The sequence below is a fragment of the Haliotis rubra genome, unplaced genomic scaffold, assembly GCF_003918875.1.
Source record: "Haliotis rubra isolate DU_JTF1 unplaced genomic scaffold, ASM391887v1 Scf41, whole genome shotgun sequence".
NCBI lineage: Eukaryota > Metazoa > Mollusca > Gastropoda > Lepetellida > Haliotidae > Haliotis > Haliotis rubra.
This window is the reverse complement of record NW_025767091.1, coordinates 1,411,833-1,433,376: the sequence shown is the minus strand read 5'-3', so window position 1 is coordinate 1,433,376 and position 21,544 is coordinate 1,411,833. Positions and strand designations below refer to the sequence as shown.

Genomic DNA, 21,544 nt, shown 5'->3' with positions numbered 1-21,544 from the left:
TTGTGTGCTCTTTATGACTTTCTGTGTAGCTTGTAAAACAGTGTTACATTGTGTGCTCTTTATGACTTTCTGTGTAGCTTGTAAAACAGTGTTACATTGTGTGCTCTTTATGACTTTCTGTGTAGCTTGTAAAACAGTGTTACATTGTGTGCTCTTTATGACTTTCTGTGTAGCTTGTAAAACAGTGTTACATTGTGTGCTCTTTATGACTTTCTGTGTAGCTTGTAAACCCTATGTTACATTGTGTGCTCTTTATGACTTTCTGTGTAGCTTGTAAACCTGTGTGTTACATTGTGTGCTCTTTATGACTTTCTGTGTAGCTTGTAAACCTAGTGTTACATTGTGTGCTCTTTATGACTTTCTGTGTAGCTTGTAAACCTATGTTACATTGTGTGCTCTTTATGACTTTCTGTGTAGCTTGTAAAACAGTGTTACATTGTGTGCTCTTTATGACTTTCTGTGTAGCTTGTTAAAATGAGTAGTGTTACATTGTGTGCTCTTTATGACTTTCTGTGGTAGCTTGTAAAACCTATGTTACATTGTGTGCTCTTTATGACTTTCTGTGTAGCTTTGCAAAAACAGTGTTACATTGTGTGCTCTTTATGACTTTCTGTGTAGCTTGTAAAACAGTGTTACATTGTGTGCTCTTTATGACTTTCTGTGTAGCTTGTAAAACAGTGTTACATTGTGTGCTCTTTATGACTTTCTGTGTAGCTTGTAAACCTATGTTACATTGTGTGCTCTTTATGACTTTCTGTGTAGCTTGTAAAACAGTGTTACATTGTGTGCTCTTTATGACTTTCTGTGTAGCTTGTAAAACAGTGTTACATTGTGTGCTCTTTATGACTTTCTGTGTAGCTTGTAAAACAGTGTTACATTGTGTGCTCTTTATGACTTTCTGTGTAGCTTGTAAACCAGTGTTACATTGTGTGCTCTTTTATGACTTTCTGTGTAGCTTGTAAAACCCTGTGTTACATTGTGTGCTCTTTTATGACTTTCTGTGTAGCTTGTAAACCTATGTTACATTGTGTGCTCTTTATGACTTTCTGTGTAGCTTGTAAACCTATGTTACATTGTGTGCTCTTTATGACTTTCTGTGGAGCTTGTAAACCTATGTTACATTGTGTGCTCTTTATGACTTTCTGTGTAGCTTGTAAAACAGTGTTACATTGTGTGCTCTTTATGACTTTCTGTGTAGCTTGTAAACCTATGTTACATTGTGTGCTCTTTATGACTTTCTGTGTAGCTTGTAAACCTGTGTTACATTGTGTGCTCTTTATGACTTTCTGTGTAGCTTGTAAAACAGTGTTACATTGTGTGCTCTTTATGACTTTCTGTGTAGCTTGTAAAACAGTGTTACATTGTGTGCTCTTTATGACTTTCTGTGTAGCTTGTAAAACAGTGTTACATTGTGTGCTCTTTATGACTTTCTGTGTAGCTTGTAAACCTATGTTACATTGTGTGCTCTTTATGACTTTCTGTGTAGCTTGTAAACCTGTGTTACATTGTGTGCTCTTTATGACTTTCTGTGTAGCTTGTAAACCTATGTTACATTGTGTGCTCTTTATGACTTTCTGTGTAGCTTGTAAACCTATGTTACATTGTGTGCTCTTTATGACTTTCTGTGTAGCTTGTAAACCTATGTTACATTGTGTGCTCTTTATGACTTTCTGTGTAGCTTGTAAACCTATGTTACATTGTGTGCTCTTTATGACTTTCTGTGTAGCTTGTAAACCTGTGTTACATTGTGTGCTCTTTATGACTTTCTGTGTAGCTTGTAAACCTATGTTACATTGTGTGCTCTTTATGACTTTCTGTGTAGCTTGTAAAACAGTGTTACATTGTGTGCTCTTTATGACTTTCTGTGTAGCTTGTAAAACAGTGTTACATTGTGTGCTCTTTATGACTTTCTGTGTAGCTTGTAAACCTGTGTTACATTGTGTGCTCTTTATGACTTTCTGTGTAGCTTGTAAAACAGTGTTACATTGTGTGCTCTTTATGACTTTCTGTGTAGCTTGTAAAACAGTGTTACATTGTGTGCTCTTTATGACTTTCTGTGTAGCTTGTAAAACAGTGTTACATTGTGTGCTCTTTATGACTTTCTGTGTAGCTTGTAAAACAGTGTTACATTGTGTGCTCTTTATGACTTTCTGTGTAGCTTGTAAAACAGTGTTACATTGTGTTCTCTTTATGACTTTCTGTGTAGCTTGTAAAACAGTGTTACATTGTATGCTCTTTGTAACTTTCTGTGTAGCTTGTAAAACAGTGTTACATTGTGTGCTCTTTGTAACTTTCTGTGTAGCTTGTAAAACAGTGTTACATTGTATGCTCTTTGTAACTTTTTGTGTAGCCTGCAAAAAAGTGTTACATTGTGTGCTCTTTGTAACTTTTTGTGTAGCCTGCAAAAAAGTGTTACATTGTGTACTCTTTGTAACTTTCCATGCAGCCTGTAAAACAGTGTTACATTGTGTGCTCTTTGTAACTTTCTGTGCAGCTTGTAAAACAGTGTTAGAGTATGTGCTCTAAAGAACTTAATGTTCTAGCTTGATAAATCAGATTCAAGCAGCATTAACGTATTCTTTGCTCTCAAAGTATCATGTGAAAGTAGTTATATATGCTGTGAACCTATTGGCTTCTCTTGAAGTGCCACTTGAAATGAGTTTCAGTTGCAAAAGTAGAAATCCCCTATAAATCAGGACCATTACAGTGAACAATACCACAACTCCCTTACCTCTTGACCTATTACAGTAGAGGACAACATTCCTAGTTACATACAGATTCACTTTCTTGTTAAAACGGAACCTTTTATTTAAAGGCCATTATTGGTGTAATGGAAACCTTTCTGTCCTCAAATTGACATTCTGAATGATCACAATGTAGGATTGTCTAATAATACTGGTACATTGCTATTGCCTCTCCTATTTATAGCTAGTGGAATGTGTTAGAGTGATATAAAAGATTTATACAGGTGACAGACAGGCAAAGATTTAAACAAGTCAGGACGTGGAGCTGTATGATATTCACTTCCTCCTTAACCCCTTCAGTGTCAAGAGCTGAAGCTGAAATATCTCAGGTGATGATATGGTACGTATCACCATGTTGACTTCACAATGCAGACCTGCAAACCACAGGGGCGTGTCATGCTTAGAAACAGCATTAGAAAGACATATAGGTACATAGACCCTACCCTAGTACTATATAAAAAGGAAAGGGATGTAACGACGGAACCACCCCCTCCTCAATCTAAGTTGGATTTCACCATGTAAACTATTTTCAAGGCCCCGTCGAGGCCTACGGATCAAAAGCGAGATGATTTCCCTACAAAATGAGCTATAAATGGTCACAATCAGATCATTATTTCAAAAGTTATACGCCATGACTTACCGAAAACAGCTACCTCCGCAATTCCAAGCCAAAATCATGGATCACCCAAGACAGCGAAAACTCACCTTTTAAATTCGTTTATTAATTCCAGCCACGCTGACAGCACCTATGTAGGGCTAGATTTGACCGGCAGCGGCATTCCACAGGTCTAAAAAACTTAATGCAACATCTACAAATCATTTCCTCGACAGTAAGCAGGCACTTTCTCCAAAACCAGCGGCAATCATACTCACTTGTCGGCCATAGATGGCCTTGACATTTAAGTGACCTGAGCAGTAAATTTGTAAGAATAATGTTAGAGGTTAAATATTTATGAATATAATTTCCTAAAAATGAATCAATATCGAATGCATTTTTACAACCTCTAAAACTATTCTTAACAATTTACTGTTCCGTACATGATCCAAAATAAAGGATTATTGCAAAGTTCATATTTCGCTCCCATTAGCAAACGGTCAAAATCTTACAGTATATTATATTTTCCACCAATCGGATGGCCCAATTTCGTTTCTGCGGATCTGCTCAGATCACTTGAATGTCAAGGCCATCTATGGCCGACAAGTGAGTGTGATTGCCGATGGTTTTGGAGAAAGTGCCTGCTTACTGTCAAGGAAATGATTTGTAGATGTTGCAATAAGTTTTTAGACCCGTGGAATGCCGCTGCCGATCGAATCTAGCCCTACATAGGTGCTGTCAACGTGGCTGGAATTAATAAACGAATTTTATAGGTGAGTTTTCGCTGTCTTGGGTGATCCATGATTTTGGCTTGGAATTGCGGAGGTAGCTGTTTTCGGTGAGTCATGGCGTATAACTTTTGAAATAATGATCTGATTGTGACCATTTATAGCTCATTTTGTAGGGAAATCATCTCGCTTTTGATCTGTAGGCCTGTACGGGGCCTTAAAAATAGTTTACATGGTGAAATCCAACTTAGATTGAGGAGGGGGTGGTTCCGTCGTTACATCCCTTTCCTTTTATATAGTACTAGGGTAGGGTCTATGTACCTATATGTCTTTCTAACGCTGTTTCTAAGCGTGACACGCCCCTGTGCTGCAAACAATCTGCAAATCTGAAAAGAATTACTGTTAGTTTTGAGTTGCTTAGACATTATGTCCAACCCACTTTGTACAACATTACTGTGCTTTATTGTCCAAAATAGCCTTATCAACCTGCATACTGATATAGCTTTACAGATCTTTAGCTACTGATTTTTCAGTGAATAAAGCATACTAGCATTTGACACACTTGCTCATGCAGATCCGGGTTAGAAATTGTCTTCAGCAACCCTTGCTAGTCATAAGGGTCGACTAACAGGAACAAGTGGTCAGGTTCACTGACTTGGTTGCATGTCATCATATCTAAGTTGCATACATTGATGCTGATGGTGTTAAACACTGGATTGTCTGGTCCGGACTCTATTATCTACAGACAGCTGTCATATTTCATATAGCTGGAAATTTGCTGGGTGCGACACAAAATAATAACAAGCAAAACGTGTAATATTTGCAAATTAGAAGTGATGTAGAAAGCATACTAAGCAGAGTTATTAAAATAGTTAGACTGGTCCAAGGTTGTTGAAGTCCACTACTCAAATAAAGTCGTAGAACACCATGTTTTCTGTTACTGTCGGTAGTCATACCAATAAAGATGTTTAAGTTAATAACCAGGATTTATGAAAGTCGCTGTTATCGGTTTTTACTGTGAGTCTGTATTGAAGTGTGAGTTACAATGTATATCTGTGTTTCTGTGCAGGAATTTACTGCACTTTGTGTACCCCTCTTACAAGTGAACATTTGGACTACCAGTTGCCAGACTTCTGTTTTTGTGTTAGCAGTGGTGGCTGAGTGGATTAGATTGTTGATTTTGTGTGCTGACGTTTAGATGCCTAAGTCTGAGATTGTGGGTTTGAATCCCAGATGGGAGTCAGCCCAATAGAGATCTAAAATCTGTACTTTAGAGAAGGAGTGTAATATACTGAAAGGCAAAATATGACCACGATTCATGTTTTCCTCAAACTTGACTTCCAGTGTATATTTTAAAAAAAGAGGTTCAAATACTCCATTGATACTTAAATGTCATTTCCAAAATTACGACGTTTCTTTTGCCTTTCAGGATACAATAACATATATTGAATTTGACCACTTTGTAAACGGCATTGGGCATACAAAGGAATTGATCAGTCATGGATCTGTGACTCAGACTCAGCGTGTGTCAGTTACAGTATGATGCAGAAGTGGTTTTAAAGGAATCATGGTGAGGAAGGGAGTTAGTCATTTTCCTACAACATTCACAACAATTAAAACTGAGTTAATTGGTAATTTTGATACAGGAAATGACTCCATTGTTTCATTAAAGCTCCAACCCATTGCCTCAGTCTATTTTAAGGGCTGCTATATAAGGTTGCATCGTGTCAACGGCATGGTGCCATATTCTGATGTTATTGTTGCAAGTAAAGTAAAAACCCAATGGCAAACATATTTTTTGTTGAATCCTTTAAAGCTGTGTTTCATTCCAGATCATTGATTAGAAAGGGTGTATGAGGTAACACTGAAGGTTTCTGCAGGGGATCACATTATAGACAGGGTCATATTGCAGACAATAAATGTAAATCTGTTTAAAGCTGTGTATTGCTTGCTATGTGCTTCAGTCTAGATCATTGATTAGAAAGGGTGTATGAGGTAACACTGAAGGTTTCTGCAAGGGATCACATTATAGACAGGGTCATATTGCAGACAATAAATGTAAATCTGTTTAAAGCTGTGTATTGCTTGCTATGTGCTTCAGTCTAGATCATTGATTAGAAAGGGTGTATGAGGTAACACTGAAGGTTTCTGCAAGGGATCACATTATAGACAGGGTCATATTGCAGACAATAAAATGTTTAAAGCTGTGTATTGCTTGCTGATGTGTTTCAGTCTAGATCATTGATTAGAAAGGGTGTATGAGGTAACACTGAAGGTTTCTGCAAGGGATCACATTATAGACAGGGTCATATTGCAGACAATAAATGTAAATCTGTTTAAAGCTGTGTATTGCTTGCTATGTGCTTCAGTCTAGATCATTGATTAGAAAGGGTGTATGAGGTAACACTGAAGGTTTCTGCAGGGGATCACATTATAGACAGGGTCATATTATAGACAATAAAATGTTTAAAGCTGTGTATTGCTGGCTGATGTGTTTCATTCCAGATCATTGATTAGAAAGGGTGTATGAGGTAACTCTGAAGGTTTCTGCAAGGGATCACATTATAGACAGGGTCATATTATAGACAATAAAATGTTTAAAGCTGTGTATTGCTTGCTGATGTGCTTCAGTCTAGATCATTGATTAGAAAGGGAGTATGAGCAGGGTCCTAAAGACAACCAATGTAAGTCAGTTTATAGGTGCAGATGTCAAAGCAACAGTACCATTAACATTGTGTTTTTAAATGTAGAAAAATAGGATGATTATGTTGTTATGGCCATTTCTGTGTAAGTTTTGCAGTTAAGATAAGTTTACAATGTGTTAAGTCAATGTGTAGCCCCCCACAAAGTTATTGATAAAAGTGGTGTAAAGCCATACTTACTATGATATTCTCCTGAAATGTAAGTCATTTCAAAGGCTTTGCAGTTTCAAGTCATAGCTTTATTTCCATTATTAAAATGTTTATGTTTAAATAATCTTTCATCCAGTATTGAACCTATTTCATTTCACCTCAACTCAATTTCACACGTTTCAGTCTGATTGTGAGTGAGTGAGTGAGTTTAGTATTATGCTGCTTTTTAGCAATATTCCAGCAATATCATGGTGTGGGACACCAGAAATGGGCTTCACACACTGTACCCATGTGTGGAATCGAACCCAGGTCTTCTGTGTGACGAGTGAAAGCTTTAAACACTAGGCTACCCTACAGCCCCCTTATTGTAATGTGAGGGGTTCATTATGCTGCTATCAGGTTTGGCCATTGCTTGGAGCTTGTCATCTTTTTTTACAATAAATGTAAATATGGGCTGAAAACAGTATAAAAGTCATTTCACTTGTCAAGATGAGCTTGAATGAGTTCTCTTTTGTCCTTTCTGAGTTAAATATTATAAATAAATGCAGAAAGCGACATATACAAATGTCCTGTTAGGTCGTTAAGGGCATTGCTGGTTGAATAATACCAAGGTTGTGGACGTACAGTGTGATCCTGTGTTGTGAATGAACCAATATATCTGGTGTTACACACATACTATCCCAACTGAAAGTGTGGATCTACACTAGTGATACTGGTAAGTACCCACCGGGCTATAACACGTCATATATCACCTGGACATTCCAGGTTGTGAGGTGCACTGGGGTATAAATATATATATATATATCAAGGGATTATCATGTACTGGAGGTTTGCTGACACCTGTCAGTTCAGAATGAAGGTACGTCTATTTATGTGTTCATATACCTGTACAGGTTTCCTTTTTGACATCATGAGAATATAATTCAGTTAAATTCGTGGATGGTTGATTGTCCATTGTCTGTAAGAATGAATATAGCCGGTGTGTACCGGGTATATCTATTACTGCCCTGCTGTTGTTTATTGTAGTATTCAGACTTGTCAATGTCTCATGTGGTAACATAATATTTGATTCCTTCAGGATACTGAGATTATACATAGGCTTGTACATCTCTGGCCTGAGATGAAATCACATGTGAATGTGTAGTGAGGTGATGTAAAGTGAGTCAAATTGTCACAAGTAGTTCACTCACGGATAGTTAGTCGATTTGTCAGGTGTCACAGTTTTATGTTCAGAGTTGTGTCCCTTGGGTTTGTCCAAGTTGTACAGGTATTGAAAATATGTTTGACCTCACTCACTCATTCAGAGGTATAGATAAGCTGAGTAAATTACGCAAATATTTATGTGTAAATTCAATTCCTACAAAGTCTATTGCTTACAAGTACGCTTGAATTTTTGTAAATACTCAACAAATTTGATCTTACATGCATACACACAAAAATGTCAAATCTTAGCTTGTGTTCTGGTGGATAGATAAATAACTGAGAAATATATATATATTGAGAGGTTCTATTTCAACACATGAACTTGGCAAATTGCAGTCTTCCTTATTGTTTGTCTTATCACAGATCAAATATAAATAGCAAACACGTAAATCAACATTGGAACTTTATCACATTTTTACAATTATTGAAAAATGGCAAAATACCCAATTGAGTTTGAGTGAGGTGGGTACAATTTATTTGGTTACTCAAAGGAAAATTAGGATACCCAATTGAGATGAGTGGAAGCGAGTACATAACTCAGTGACCCAAAAAGTTATCTGTAGCTCTCACTCACTCACTCACTCACTCACTCACTCACTCACTCACTCACTCACTCACTCACTCACTCACTCACTCACTCACTCACTCACTCACTCACTCACTCACTCACTCACTCACTCACTCACTCACTCATAAAATGGAAACCTCCCTGACCCTCCTCCTCTTGAGTCTCGCTTGTCACTTTGATAGAGACAACTCTGTGACTTTTTCTATAATAAGTGACATGTTTGTGACTTTTGTGAATTTCATTGTGTTGCTTGAAAATAAGTCAGTCTTCACTATGGTTTCTTAATGTCATAGCTCACCAGCACAGGACAGGTTATAGTAGTGTGAGTTAGTGTGATTTAACAACCACTTTTAGAATCATGTCAGTTATATCGTAGGGTGTCAGACTGACATGGAGGACTCCGAGAAGAGCCTGAAGTGATGAATGTCTGAGACATTTACCTCTCTGGTGAAACCAGCAAGCAATGGTATAGTGTTTTTTAAGATGCCTAGCGGTTAGAACACTCAAAAACAAACATTATCAGACAATAAAGGTTTAGTTTTTTGATGACGTAACAATTGAATGACGTTATCCCGTCACTGCGCCATTCTAGTGTGCCCCCTCATAATCGAACCATTTTACATTACGTCACAATGTAAGCGACGTCACAATGCATGTCAGTTGTCATCGCCTCTTACGGCCTCCTACAGTAAACTATTCCGTTGCATTCCGTTTCTTGGTTTGCAGTTGCTTCACGCAGCTAACATCACTGGTGGAAACATTGCGTTTATGTTTTACGACGATTAAAATGTGTCAATTCGACTCACAAGTTTTCAGCGACATGGTATTGTTCGCAATGTTTACATTCCCACAATGCTTCCTGGAATGTTGCTTGACTACTCAGCTTCATCTGGATGTACTGATCTAAACTTACGTTGGTAGTAGAAATGCGACGTTCATATTGCCCCATATGGTTTGCGTTAATGACAGATATAATTAAAATAATTCAGAGAAGATATTTAATCCGAACGTAAACCATCATCAAACTGTTATCATTTTTTTTTTTTTCTGGAAGCGTTAACTGTTTATATAATTTCTTAACACGCTCTTCTTACCGAGTCACTTTCTAGGGGGCAGACACATCAATGATATAGAACAGCATGCAAAACTCAAAGCCCTGTCTGCCTGCCTGTTGTTTGATTTTTGGTTGCATGTGACCTTTAATTTAGGTCAGCGACACCGTCGTTTGTTTTCTGCCTTAAATTAATCGTAATTATCCTTAGAAAGTATTATATTTGGCATCTTACAAAGCGTCCTCATACTTTAACTATACTGAGTCAAAAAAGAAACTTCACATTCTTTCTCCAGGGCACTATAAAAGAACAAGAGATGGTAAGATGGTTAAATTGTTATTATTTCATTGCTGAGATCTGTGTGATGTACTCGATACACTGACAGTGCCATAATCAGTTCCATTAGGCTACACGGCCGTTCCAAAACATGGGTATACAGAATGTCAAGTCACAAGAATAAACATGCGAAATTTCTCAGTTCAAAATGCGGTATGGCGGGCATTCACCACTGCCAAACACCGTCTCCTCATTGACTGCCTGATGCTTGTGAACATCGTGGTTGGGGATTCTGCGCCATTGCTCTTGCAAGGCAGCCAAGTTCCTGCAAATTCTGAGGTTGATTCCTAAGACCACGAAGCCTTTTCCCAAGTGCATCCCAAGCGTGCTCTATTGGATTAAGGTCAGGGGACCCGATAGCCAGTCCATCGTTGATTCCAGCGTTTTGAAGGAAATTTCGTGTCAACATCGCGGTATCGCGGCATTATCATGCTGGAACTGTAGACCTGGGCCATGAGCAGCCATGAAAGAGCGAGTTCAGGGGTGAGCACCTGGTCGCGGTAAGCAGCAGCTGTGAGGTTTCCACGGATGACCAGAAGTCGGGGCGGTAGTTGCCACAGCAAGCATCCCACACCATGCAACTTCCGCCCCGAATCTGTCGACTTCCAGTACACAACATTGGGCATACCGTTCACAGACGTTACGCCTTCTCCAGACTCTATGCCTGCCGTCCGCGAATCTGAGGGTAAACCTGGATTCATCGGTGTGGCTCGATTCAAGTCTCTCTGGGTCCATCGGATTGGAGGCAATCAGATTTATGTTGATGAAATCAGCAATATTGGCGTTGTTTCGAGAATGTGATCATTAACCCGCGAATGGTCTGTGAGGCCTCGGTAATTTCCTGTATGCTTTGAGAAAACTAAACCTCTTCCCCTGCTAGATCTTAAATCGTTTCTTCTAGACAGAACTCAAGTCATGTTATGGCGGATCATTGCTCTTTAGCGACGTCAATAACTCCATCGCCTCGCAACATGACAACGGGACAAGCTAGCCATTTGACGTCTTGTGTGTAACATCAACACAAGTCCCGGCAGAATGGGGGATATTTGTGTCCTCGCATTTGCTTTGTTGAGGCCAAGTGCAAAAGTTGAATGAAGAAAGTCGATCACGAAATCCACGTGATTGACTGCATGTGCAAAACCTGATTTGGCACTAACGTCATTTCATGAGGAATGGATGGGTTTGAGGTAAGGTTTTGCTAACGCTTTTCTAGAGTCGAAAGATAGGGATCCCATTTAGATACATAGATGTATCATCAGAGAAAAAATTATTCATTATTTTTCAATTTACAGGAGAGTATAATAGTACGGGTGAAAGTGCGATTATTACACTTACAGTGGTAAAGCTACCAGTCAAACATACCAGTTGAATCAGGATAATGTGGGATTCAAAGGTCACATTTTCCTGACACACCAAGGGGATGCAACTCTGGGTAGCAAATTGCAACACCATAGATGACTTGACCCCAATAGACATTAAATTTTAGTAGTGAAAACGTATCATGCATACTGATTTCGAAAATTATATGTTTGATACAATGTTCTGTCTCAGTGTGCATGCATTTGTGCGTGTGTGCATGCATGCATGTGTGTGTGTGTGGGTGTGTTATTTTTTTTTCTGACTAATGAATGAAAATGGAAATACCCACCTGAGTACCAGGTACTCAGATACTATATGCAGCCAAGCTTGTGATTGTTATCATTGTATCTGTGCAGTCACATATGGTTTATGTGGATGGATATATCATAAGTTGTAAGGAAACCTGTATCGGATAATCTTTTCAGCAATAAATCATGCTAGTTAGCTCCAGAAAGTAATGGGAAAAACAGGTTGGGATGACACATGCTGCAAATGAAGCATTAGTTTATCAGATTTAGAGGTCAAAAGAAGGAAGCTGGTGGTTGAATTAGTTTTTGAAAACTGCTTGAAGTGTTTTAAGATGCTTCCTGTTGATGTTATTATCTCTTCAACTGATGGACTGGGGAAGATCTGGAGAGGTATTATATTGACTTAAGGCCAGACCAATTTTATTTCTTGTTTTATGGATTTTTGTCCTCAGAAAACCTAAAGGCAGGACGGAAATCAAATCAAATCACCAAAGTAATATTCTTTCTGAATATTAAAAGTATTTTACTATTTCTGAAGTGTATATGGGAAAAAAACAAAAAACAATAAAAATAAATTTATTGTAAGTTTCCATTTTTGGGCCAAGAAAAACATTAGGATTTATTTTTTGAGCGGGGAAAATTAATTTAATTATTTTTTCTTATTCTTGAAAAAATAGGACCGGCGGATCAGTAAAACAAGAAATAAAACTGCGTCTGGACTAATACACATTCAGTTCAGTCAAACTACAATCACTAGTCATCACAGCCTTGGCCATATATCCTATACTCGTGGACCTTGTTGTACATATCTTTGTTTGGTATATATAAGACTGACATTATATGTATGAATATTTTTTATGTACTGGAGTACGATAAGGTTGTATCTTATCTCCAGTCCTATTTATTATGTACATTGATGAATTAGTTAACGACATTATAAATAGAGACTATAGTGGTGCTTTTATTGATGAGACTATAAATGCACTGTCAATTCTTCTGTTTGCGGATGATGTCGCTATATTTGGAGACAGCGTCGTGAACCTACAGAAAAAGATAGATATCTTAGAACAGTATTGTACGAAATGGGGATTGTCAATTAATACAAATAAGACAAAGGTCATAGTTTTTAAAAAGGGTGGTAGAATAGCAGAAAGAGAAAAATGGTCTATTGGAACAGAGAAACTAGAAACTGCCTCCTATTACAAGTATCTGGGATGAACGTTATCCTGTAGAAATGTATTCACAAAAGCTTGTGATGTTTTGTGTAAGCAAGCAGAGGAAGCCTTATTTCCTTTTAAGAAATTCATGTACAGATATAAAACAATTCCGCCTGATATATTTTTCAAAATTTTTGACTGTAAAATCCAACCTATATTATTATATGGAGCAGAAATTTGGGGAACTGTTATCCGTCATGGAATAGAAAAAGTACCTTCAAAATTTTGTAAAAATGTTCTAAACGTTGGCTATCGCACATTGAACAAGGCAGTTTTAGCCTGTAACCTGTAACCTGTAATTTTTTTTATGTAATGCTTGTGAATATTTTTTATATAATGCTTTTAGCATGCTTATTTATGGATCCGGTACTGTACATTTCAGGATTACTATTATTATTATTGTTTTTTATAAAAGACATAAACAAAGAAAAAGGGCTGCAAGTGAGAATCATAAAATACTTTTTGTTTAAGTGTCTGTTGTTTATTCCTTGATTCATTATCTTTAGTGACCATATTAAATGTAACCATTGATTCCTATGGTCCAGTCACATACCTTTAGATAGGAATAGAACATATGTACACTCTCTACATTTGTTCACCAGCAGATCATTCAGTTGGTGCTTGGTAAGTGAGTGAGTTTAGTTTTACGCAACACTCAGCTATATTCCAGCTATATGGCGGCGGTCTGTAAATAATCAAGTCTGGACCAGACAATCCAGTGATCAACAGCATCAGTATTGATCTACGCAGTTGGGATATGATAACATGACATGACCCAATCCCGTTTGTCAGCCCAAGCATGGGCTTCTGAAGATCAATTCTAACCCAGATCTTCACAGGTCTGGGCTTGGAAAGAATATTCAATCTAATACTCCTAGGGTAGCATCTGTTTTCTCATGACATACCTGTATGATACTTAATATGAACTACATGACCAGGGATCAGACAGTTTGATTTCACCTGTGTGTCGTCTTGAGACAGTTTACCTGGCCAGACTTAATCACTAACAGGGGACCTTAACAACAGGGGGATATTTCTGACCCTGCATAAAACAAAATTGCCAAGCTAACTGAATTTGAATTGTTTGATGATACATTGTTTCCGGAAAGTTTCAATATCTGTTATCACACCTCTTCTGAGTAATGATATGTATAGCACCTTCCTTGAGGGTGTGTGAGTGCTGAAGTCCTTATCGTCCACAGAAGGGTGCCACCCTGGGTTTGTCTCAGTCTGAATTGAATTGACCAACCTCGGCAAGTTGCCCATGCTTGGATCATGAATAAATACCAGCTGGTGAAACGCTGGACATAGTGCACCTTAGTGTATAACAGCTGATAATCACCAACAGAGAAAGAGGGGATATACTACCCTGATGGAATGAGTTATCTTACTGTCAGGCATGTGATAAAGGTGTATATCATGTCACAGTAACTCCATATGCATGACATGGACTGATCATATTTCTAAAATATCTGTCGTGTGTGTATTGGCTTGAAGTGTGTGAAACTGAGAGGAGGTTTCGGTATATTATTATGTTGTGATTAAATATTTGTTGACGTTACTCAGTATCAGAAGGATGATAAGAAAAGACTTGGTCCATGTTTGTCCTGATGTATAATATTACATGACACTGGAACATAGTAAATGCTGTTTGCTTTCCTTTCCACAAGCCAGAAAACTGTTTGAACAACAGAAGATAATGCTTGCTACACATGAGGTTTAAAGATTTTGTTATTTTTGAGTTTCATTTTCTTTTTAATTCTCTCTGACAAAGCCATACAGAACTTGGAATCAAGTTCACATGTATGTGGAGTTTTAACAATGCCTTCATTTCAGGTATAATATGTATAAGCAAACTGACAATAAATATTTACACATTGTTACGCATGTCTTTTAGTGCAGTGGCTAAGGGGAAAAATAGATACTTTGCGGACTAAAGCATGAAACTTTGCAAAGTGCTGGGGAATATCATGATAAAACATATTTTTGGGGGTGTGCCTGTATTTTTTGGCCTGTTTTCCTAAAAATCCTTAATGGCATCCAAGATGGCCACCATAAATCAAGGATTTCCAATTCTAACACTATATGACTTTCCCCCACTGGATTATAGCAGAAAACCTCGTACAGTGCTAGGGAACATCATGATAAAACATATTTTTGGGATGTGTCCAATCTTTTGGGCCTATTTTCCCCCAAATCCAAGATGGCCACCAAAAGTCAGTGGTGAAGTCCACCTAGAATGCTTCTCATTAATCCCAGGAACAGGTTGCAGCAGAAATAAGTTATCTCCTTCCTCTCTTTAAGGACAAAGCAGGAAGTCTTACCATGGTTAGGCATGGTATGTCTATCATCAAGACAGTCATAGTACATTGCAATCCAGGACAGGTCCCAGTCCTGGCTGTAGACCAACCACTTCTTGCGCTAATAAAATATGTTCAATGGAGATGGCCTAATGTGTTTGGTGAACACTGTCATGCTTGGAGGTCTTGTCCATTCTATGCATTCAGTTCACATCAGAGGTATGAAAGCCCTTCCTGTTGATAGAAGAGAGTCCTTACAAAGCATCAAAACATTTTCTGCCATACTTTTTGATCAAGCTCATGAACAAAACAGCAAAGTTGTAAAACACTCAGATGGTGCAGTTGGATTAACAGAAAATGTTTCCTTAACTAGATGGATGATAACTGAACCAGGAACAAGCAAGAACAAGAGTTTGAAACAAGAAAAGTGCAAGAAAAGGCAGTAGAAGAAATGTTTCACAGTTGCATCATACTCCTGGAAAACCTACCTGATGAGCATCATGATCGAGCTTTGCTTCAAATATGAGAAGTTTGAAAAGGATGTTTTTTCAGAGTCAGTTCAAAAGAATCAAGAAAAAAAGGACAAAAAGAAGAAATGACCTGAAGAATTGCATTCATAACAGATGGTGTGATTTAAATCAATTCTTTTCTCACTAGCACCATCCATATCTCATGGAAAACTTACCAAACTGCAAATACTTGCATCACCAACTGTTCCTGACAGCAACATGCACCGCATAGAGGTGGTGTTTGGGACATCTACAAAGCAGCTGTGGAGCTTCTTTTCTAAAAGAATCAAAGGGACAAAGAAGAAATCTTTGCATTCATAACAGAGTGTGTCTAGCAGCTCTTACCAACCAGCAGCGGTTGTGTTCACAGTAGGAAGTGAAGAAGAGGATATGCAGTGCACTGATCAGGAAGTAGCGGATACCAGAATCTGCCTTCTTGTCAAAGGTGCTTTGCAAGAAGGTGCTACAAACATCATGGTTAGCACTGTTGACACAGTTGTTGTTGTCCAAACTGGTTGAACTGAAGTCTGCTGTTCAACTGTGGGTGCCATTTGGAAAAGAAAAAGTTCAGATAGTATCACATCAACAGAATATTCCAAGATCTTGGCTGTTGAAGATGAATGGCGCTTCCCTTTTTCCACGCATTCACTGGTTCTAACACATCACAGTTCAGTGGAAAAGGCAAGAAACTGCTTGGAAGACTTGGATATCCTATGAGGATGTGACTGAGAGATTTCCTTTTCCTGCACAGCATCCATTCCAACCTGTGGACAAAGACTCAGGAGTGTTTTCATCACTTGAGTGATTCACATGCATCATGTCTGACAGCACTACATCAGTGAACATAGTCAACGAACTGTGACAAGAGATGTTCTGCCACAGCCGAAAGGTCATCTGATGCAGTACCTTCCTCTCACTCAGGATGATGTGCTACAGCACACAAACAGGAGCTGGTAACAGGTCAGCAAATGGCTAACTTGTTTAACAGAAACCACCAGTGCCAGATTTGTTTGGTTGGACAAGGGACGACAACTCATGGTGACGGTGTGGATGACACTGCCAGAAGCTTCACGAGGTTGTCGAGAACTTATCAAATGTGGCTGTAAGTCTCAACCTCTATGCTCAAAGAAGTGCATTTATAAATCTTCCCAACTTCTATACACATCGCTCTGTAACTGCAATGGGAACTGTTAAAGGAGACTTCAAAATCACAAGGATCGATGTTTGACAAAATGATATCATGTGACTGATCAAAACAGTAACTTTTTCATTAATTGTATGATGAATTATATCTTTTACTGCTAAACATAAATCTTGTTTGTTACATTTCTTGAAAGTATTAGAAATAGCCCTTTGAACGGCGAATATATCTCACATATTCAACAAATGAAGATTTTTTATAGTTCTTCAGCAAGATAGGCCCCAAAATTGGGCACAACCAAAAATATGTTTTATCATGATGTTCCCTAGAACTTTGCAAAGTTTCATGCTTTAGTCCATTTAGAACTTCAAAATCGGACCAAAGCCATTGCACTATTTTTACACATTAGGTTTTTAGATATTGCACGCTTGTGTCACTACTTTAAAAGACCTGTGAAGATCCGGGTTAGAATTGTTCTTCAGTAACCCATGCTTGCCGTAAGAAGTGACTACCTGGATCAGGTGGTCAGACTTGGTTGACACATGTCATCATATCTCAGTTGCGTAGATTGATGATCATGTTGTTGATCACTGGATTGTCTGGTCCAGACTCGATTATTTACAGATCGCTGCCATATAGCGTAATACTAAAGACACTCACTACTTTAAAACTCTTTTCATAATGAAAGGAAATGATATGTTGAAGATTGACAGATTTTGCCTGGTACCTTTTTGAACAACTGACTGATTGGACAATGATTAGATATCTGTTATTTAAGTTTTGTCACACAAAAACATACATGAGTGAGAATATTTCAGACACTCAGCATCGATGATCCCCAACACGTTGTTGCTAAAACTCATACAATTCCACATTTAAACATGGCTGCCACCACAGCCATATTGAAAATTTCAATTTTGTCCATTCCTCTCTGTTTCTGTATTTGTCATTTATGATCCATTATATTGTTCCAGGAAAATTCAGGTGAGCTTCAGAATATTTGGGTGGGTTTTTTTCCACATAGTTCAAGTTAAACAGGCATTTGTAATGCATGTTATATTTGGGATTTCACATTCTCAGTAAAGTTCAGATTCTAGTAGGATAAATGTTGTTTAACAAACGATCAAATCGCTATTATTGGTTTGTATTACAAAGGGGTATACACATTAAATGAAACACTGAGCACAAGTAGGGTTGGTCTAAGTTAATGCTCATCACGTACCGCACATGCATTTGTTTCACTGTTCCAGCTACTGCGCTTACCCCCTTGTAATACAAACCAATAATAGCGATTTGAATCTATGATCGTTTGTTAAACAACTTTTATCCTATGTTGAATAAAATTCTGAGATTTAAATGTTGAATTGGCAAGGTAAAATTATGAGGAGTCGCAATTTATTTCACTTTATTTGATTTACTTTTTTGTTTAAAGTGAAATTCATCGGTATGTTTTCACTGCAAACAGACTATAGCAGGGATTTGGTTATCAGTGTATCTGTTGATTGTGGTATATATACATGTAGACAGGTGCCCCTTTGTAAGCTCATGCCTATACATCCAGCTTCAAGATGGTCCACATCACTCTGAATGCTATTTTCCTAACATGATGTTTTGTTTAAGGCAAAGAATCACACACTTCAGATTTGTTCAGGAAATGATAAATAGCTCTAAAATCTGTGAAATCTCAAGTTGTTCTGGATTTGTTTATTGTGTTTGAAGCACAAATGTGGGACAAGATCCTTTTTGCAGATAAATCTGCTAATTTATTTTAATTTTTCTAATTACAGGAAATCTAAAAAACTCCCTATCAGATAGATTGCTTATACATGTAGGAATCTGCAAAAAGTCAAAAGTTTTTTGTTTGTGTTATTTCGTTCCATAGCAGAGAAACATACTTGCTACCATGCTTTTAAATCTGATGATTCAGCTCATTTCGTAATTACAGGAAACATAAGAACTTTATTTTTTTAATTACTTTAGGAAATGACTTGTTGCTTGTGTACAAAACATAAAGATTAGTCATGTTTTAATAATTGATATGCTCTTTCCAAGTTGATAATACCACTGAATGTGTTTGAAAACATGCATATGCTATGCTATTTTAATTGTTAGATCTGTGAAGAAAATTGAGTTGGTTGTCTGTCTCCCAAGTATGCAGAGATATGAACGAGGTAATTTTTCTACCGTTTCCGTTTTCCTCCCCGTTTTGAAGTAGCCAGGTGTTAGGGTCTGTGACTAATGCTGTTATGGTTCCAAGTAAACAGAAATTTTAATTTTTTAAATTTGAGCAGAAAATAAACTGTACATATTTGAGCTAGGAAATTCAAATTTATTTTTAAATGTCAACAATATTTAGGAAACAATTCATGTTTGTTTGAGAACTTCTTATTTTGACATTGAATGGTCTGAGAACAAAACAGAAATCTTTCCATAAATCACATGTGCAGTCACACACGCAGGGACACCATCTACAGAGTAAAGATCTTTTGTGTGTAGTCTCTGAGGATGACCTTTACACAGAAGCAGCTCCAGCCATTGGGTACAAGACTGACAATTCAAGGAGACATGTTAGTTTTGACGTCTGTAACAAACCAGACCTGATCCTTGGAGTCTGTAGGCAGCATGATGTGTGTTAAACAAGTTTCTTTTGCCTGCAAAAAGTGGAGTTATCAAAGCAGGTTAATGCATACTGCAGAACATAGACCCATCTTATCTCATGGGCTTAATAATCCAGCCTTTTTTGGATACGCTTGTGGTGCTCTATCAGTTATATATGACGCTCAGATTAACGGTACATGACTTTCAAATTGGGGTCAGCAGGTTAACAATCTGGGAATTGTTCACAAAGGGACAGTAGCGCAAGGAGTATGGTAGCTCCTGTAACTTAACATACACTTCTGATGATCATAGTGCAACGTTTGTGCTGTGTGAAAATGGGTCTGGTATATTTTGTTTCTTGAATCTGGTTTGATAATAAGATGTGTGTGGTATAGTGTACCGTGTAAGAACATGTACAGTCTTTGATGTGTGTGAGCAGGTGAATATTGTTCAATGCTGAGTCAGCAGTATCTGTGACGTGAGTATTCCAGCTTAGATCTGGAATAACCTTGTCCTAGCTTTGAACCTAGCAGTGATGTTGCAGACTGCAGTATTAAAGAACAATAAAAACAACAACTTCTTAATGGTCCTGTACTGCTGTACTGTACAGAAATGAGTGTCAACCAGGTGAAGTGCCATATAAATGAGTGAGTGAGTGAGTATGGTTTTACGCCATGTTTAGCAATATTCCATCATATCAACACCAGAAATGGACCATATGAAGTCAGCAAAGTCTCAGTTTTCAAGAGGTGTCTCTCTGCATGACCACTGCTGCGAGGTTATGAGCAGTGTGTTGAGGTAAAGAGCAACTAATCTGAATCCTGAATCCACTTGGCGTTGACTGGACTGCTTGCATGTTTGACTTAGAGATCCTTCCATTTTACAACCCAGAAGATATAGAGAGCATCATGGAAAATGACAACTAATAAATTCTTTGGAATAGGCATAGATCAAGCCACAGACATATGGTACGTCACCATATGAGGCAAGGGACACAGGAACGAAATGGGGGCGAGGGACACAGGAACGAAATGGGTTGAGGAATGCAGGAACGAAATGGGCAAGGGACACAGGAACGAAATGGGGCGAGGGAGGGACACAGGAACTAAATGGGATGAGGGATCCCAGACATTATTATTGTTTTACACAGTTACGGGCCCTTTGCACACTCACTCCTGAAGGATGATGGGAGTTTTACTTTTACTATGAAATGTGTAGGCCTACTTCTAGCACTAGTGATCAAGACTGTGATAAACTATTTATATCCTGTTAATGAACAACACTGTTTATATTACAGCCAACCACCAGGGCTGCCCCAGTGAAGAAGTCAGCTGCGGTTTACCCTTCTAAACAAGTACAGGTAAGATAACTAACTATATACCACTCCCAGAACAGAAGAACTTCACCATTGCCAAGCTGACACTCTATGATATCACTGGAATACTGTTAAAAGCAGCATTACACCCAACTCACTCACTCACTCACTCACTCACTCATTGTGCCATGAATATTGGGACCCTGGACTATATACCATGTTAGCAGTCAATTGTATGGAGTCAGGGTTATTTATATTCACTAATTCCTTTCACAAGATTCAGGTTGTGCATCAGCTCACAGCAAATTAATGGAATTTGTTTACTATATTGAAGATTAGTTTGTATAAAAGACAAAAATGTACAAATCCAGTTTACAAAGCAAAATGTCAGCGTGACAACAATTTTGAGATAACACTTTGCAGGACATGATTACTTTGTCAAGAGTGACAAGAAGTAACAGATCCATGTTAAAAAGCAGTTGTGTTGGTGTAGCATCTGATTATATTTTAGAAAATTTGAACTAAATGCATATTACTCAACTTTTGATAAGGATAGTTAGATATGAAGAAAATTATATCCCTTTCAAAAGTGGAATAGTATCTAAGACTAAAACATTTTCACTTTGTGATCAAAGTGGTATGTACCACTGGAAGTCAACTGTGACTTGTCAAACTGTCCCATACGTAACATGTATCCAGCTACATAAGCAAGGCTCTGAGCCTAGTATATTAGATGTTGTATTAAATATGTATGTAAAACTGTATTATGCTAGCAGCCT

General features: G+C 37.9%; 1 protein-coding gene across 1 annotated transcript in view; it reads left to right on the top strand.

The window, feature by feature from the left end:
- Positions 1–21,544, top strand: part of LOC124288036 (RNA-binding motif, single-stranded-interacting protein 3-like) — a 312,786-nt gene that overhangs the window by 9,719 nt on the left and 281,523 nt on the right. The window contains 1 exon segment of the mRNA XM_046724598.1: positions 20,748–20,810. Within this exon segment, the coding sequence (XP_046580554.1) occupies positions 20,748–20,810 (63 nt within the window).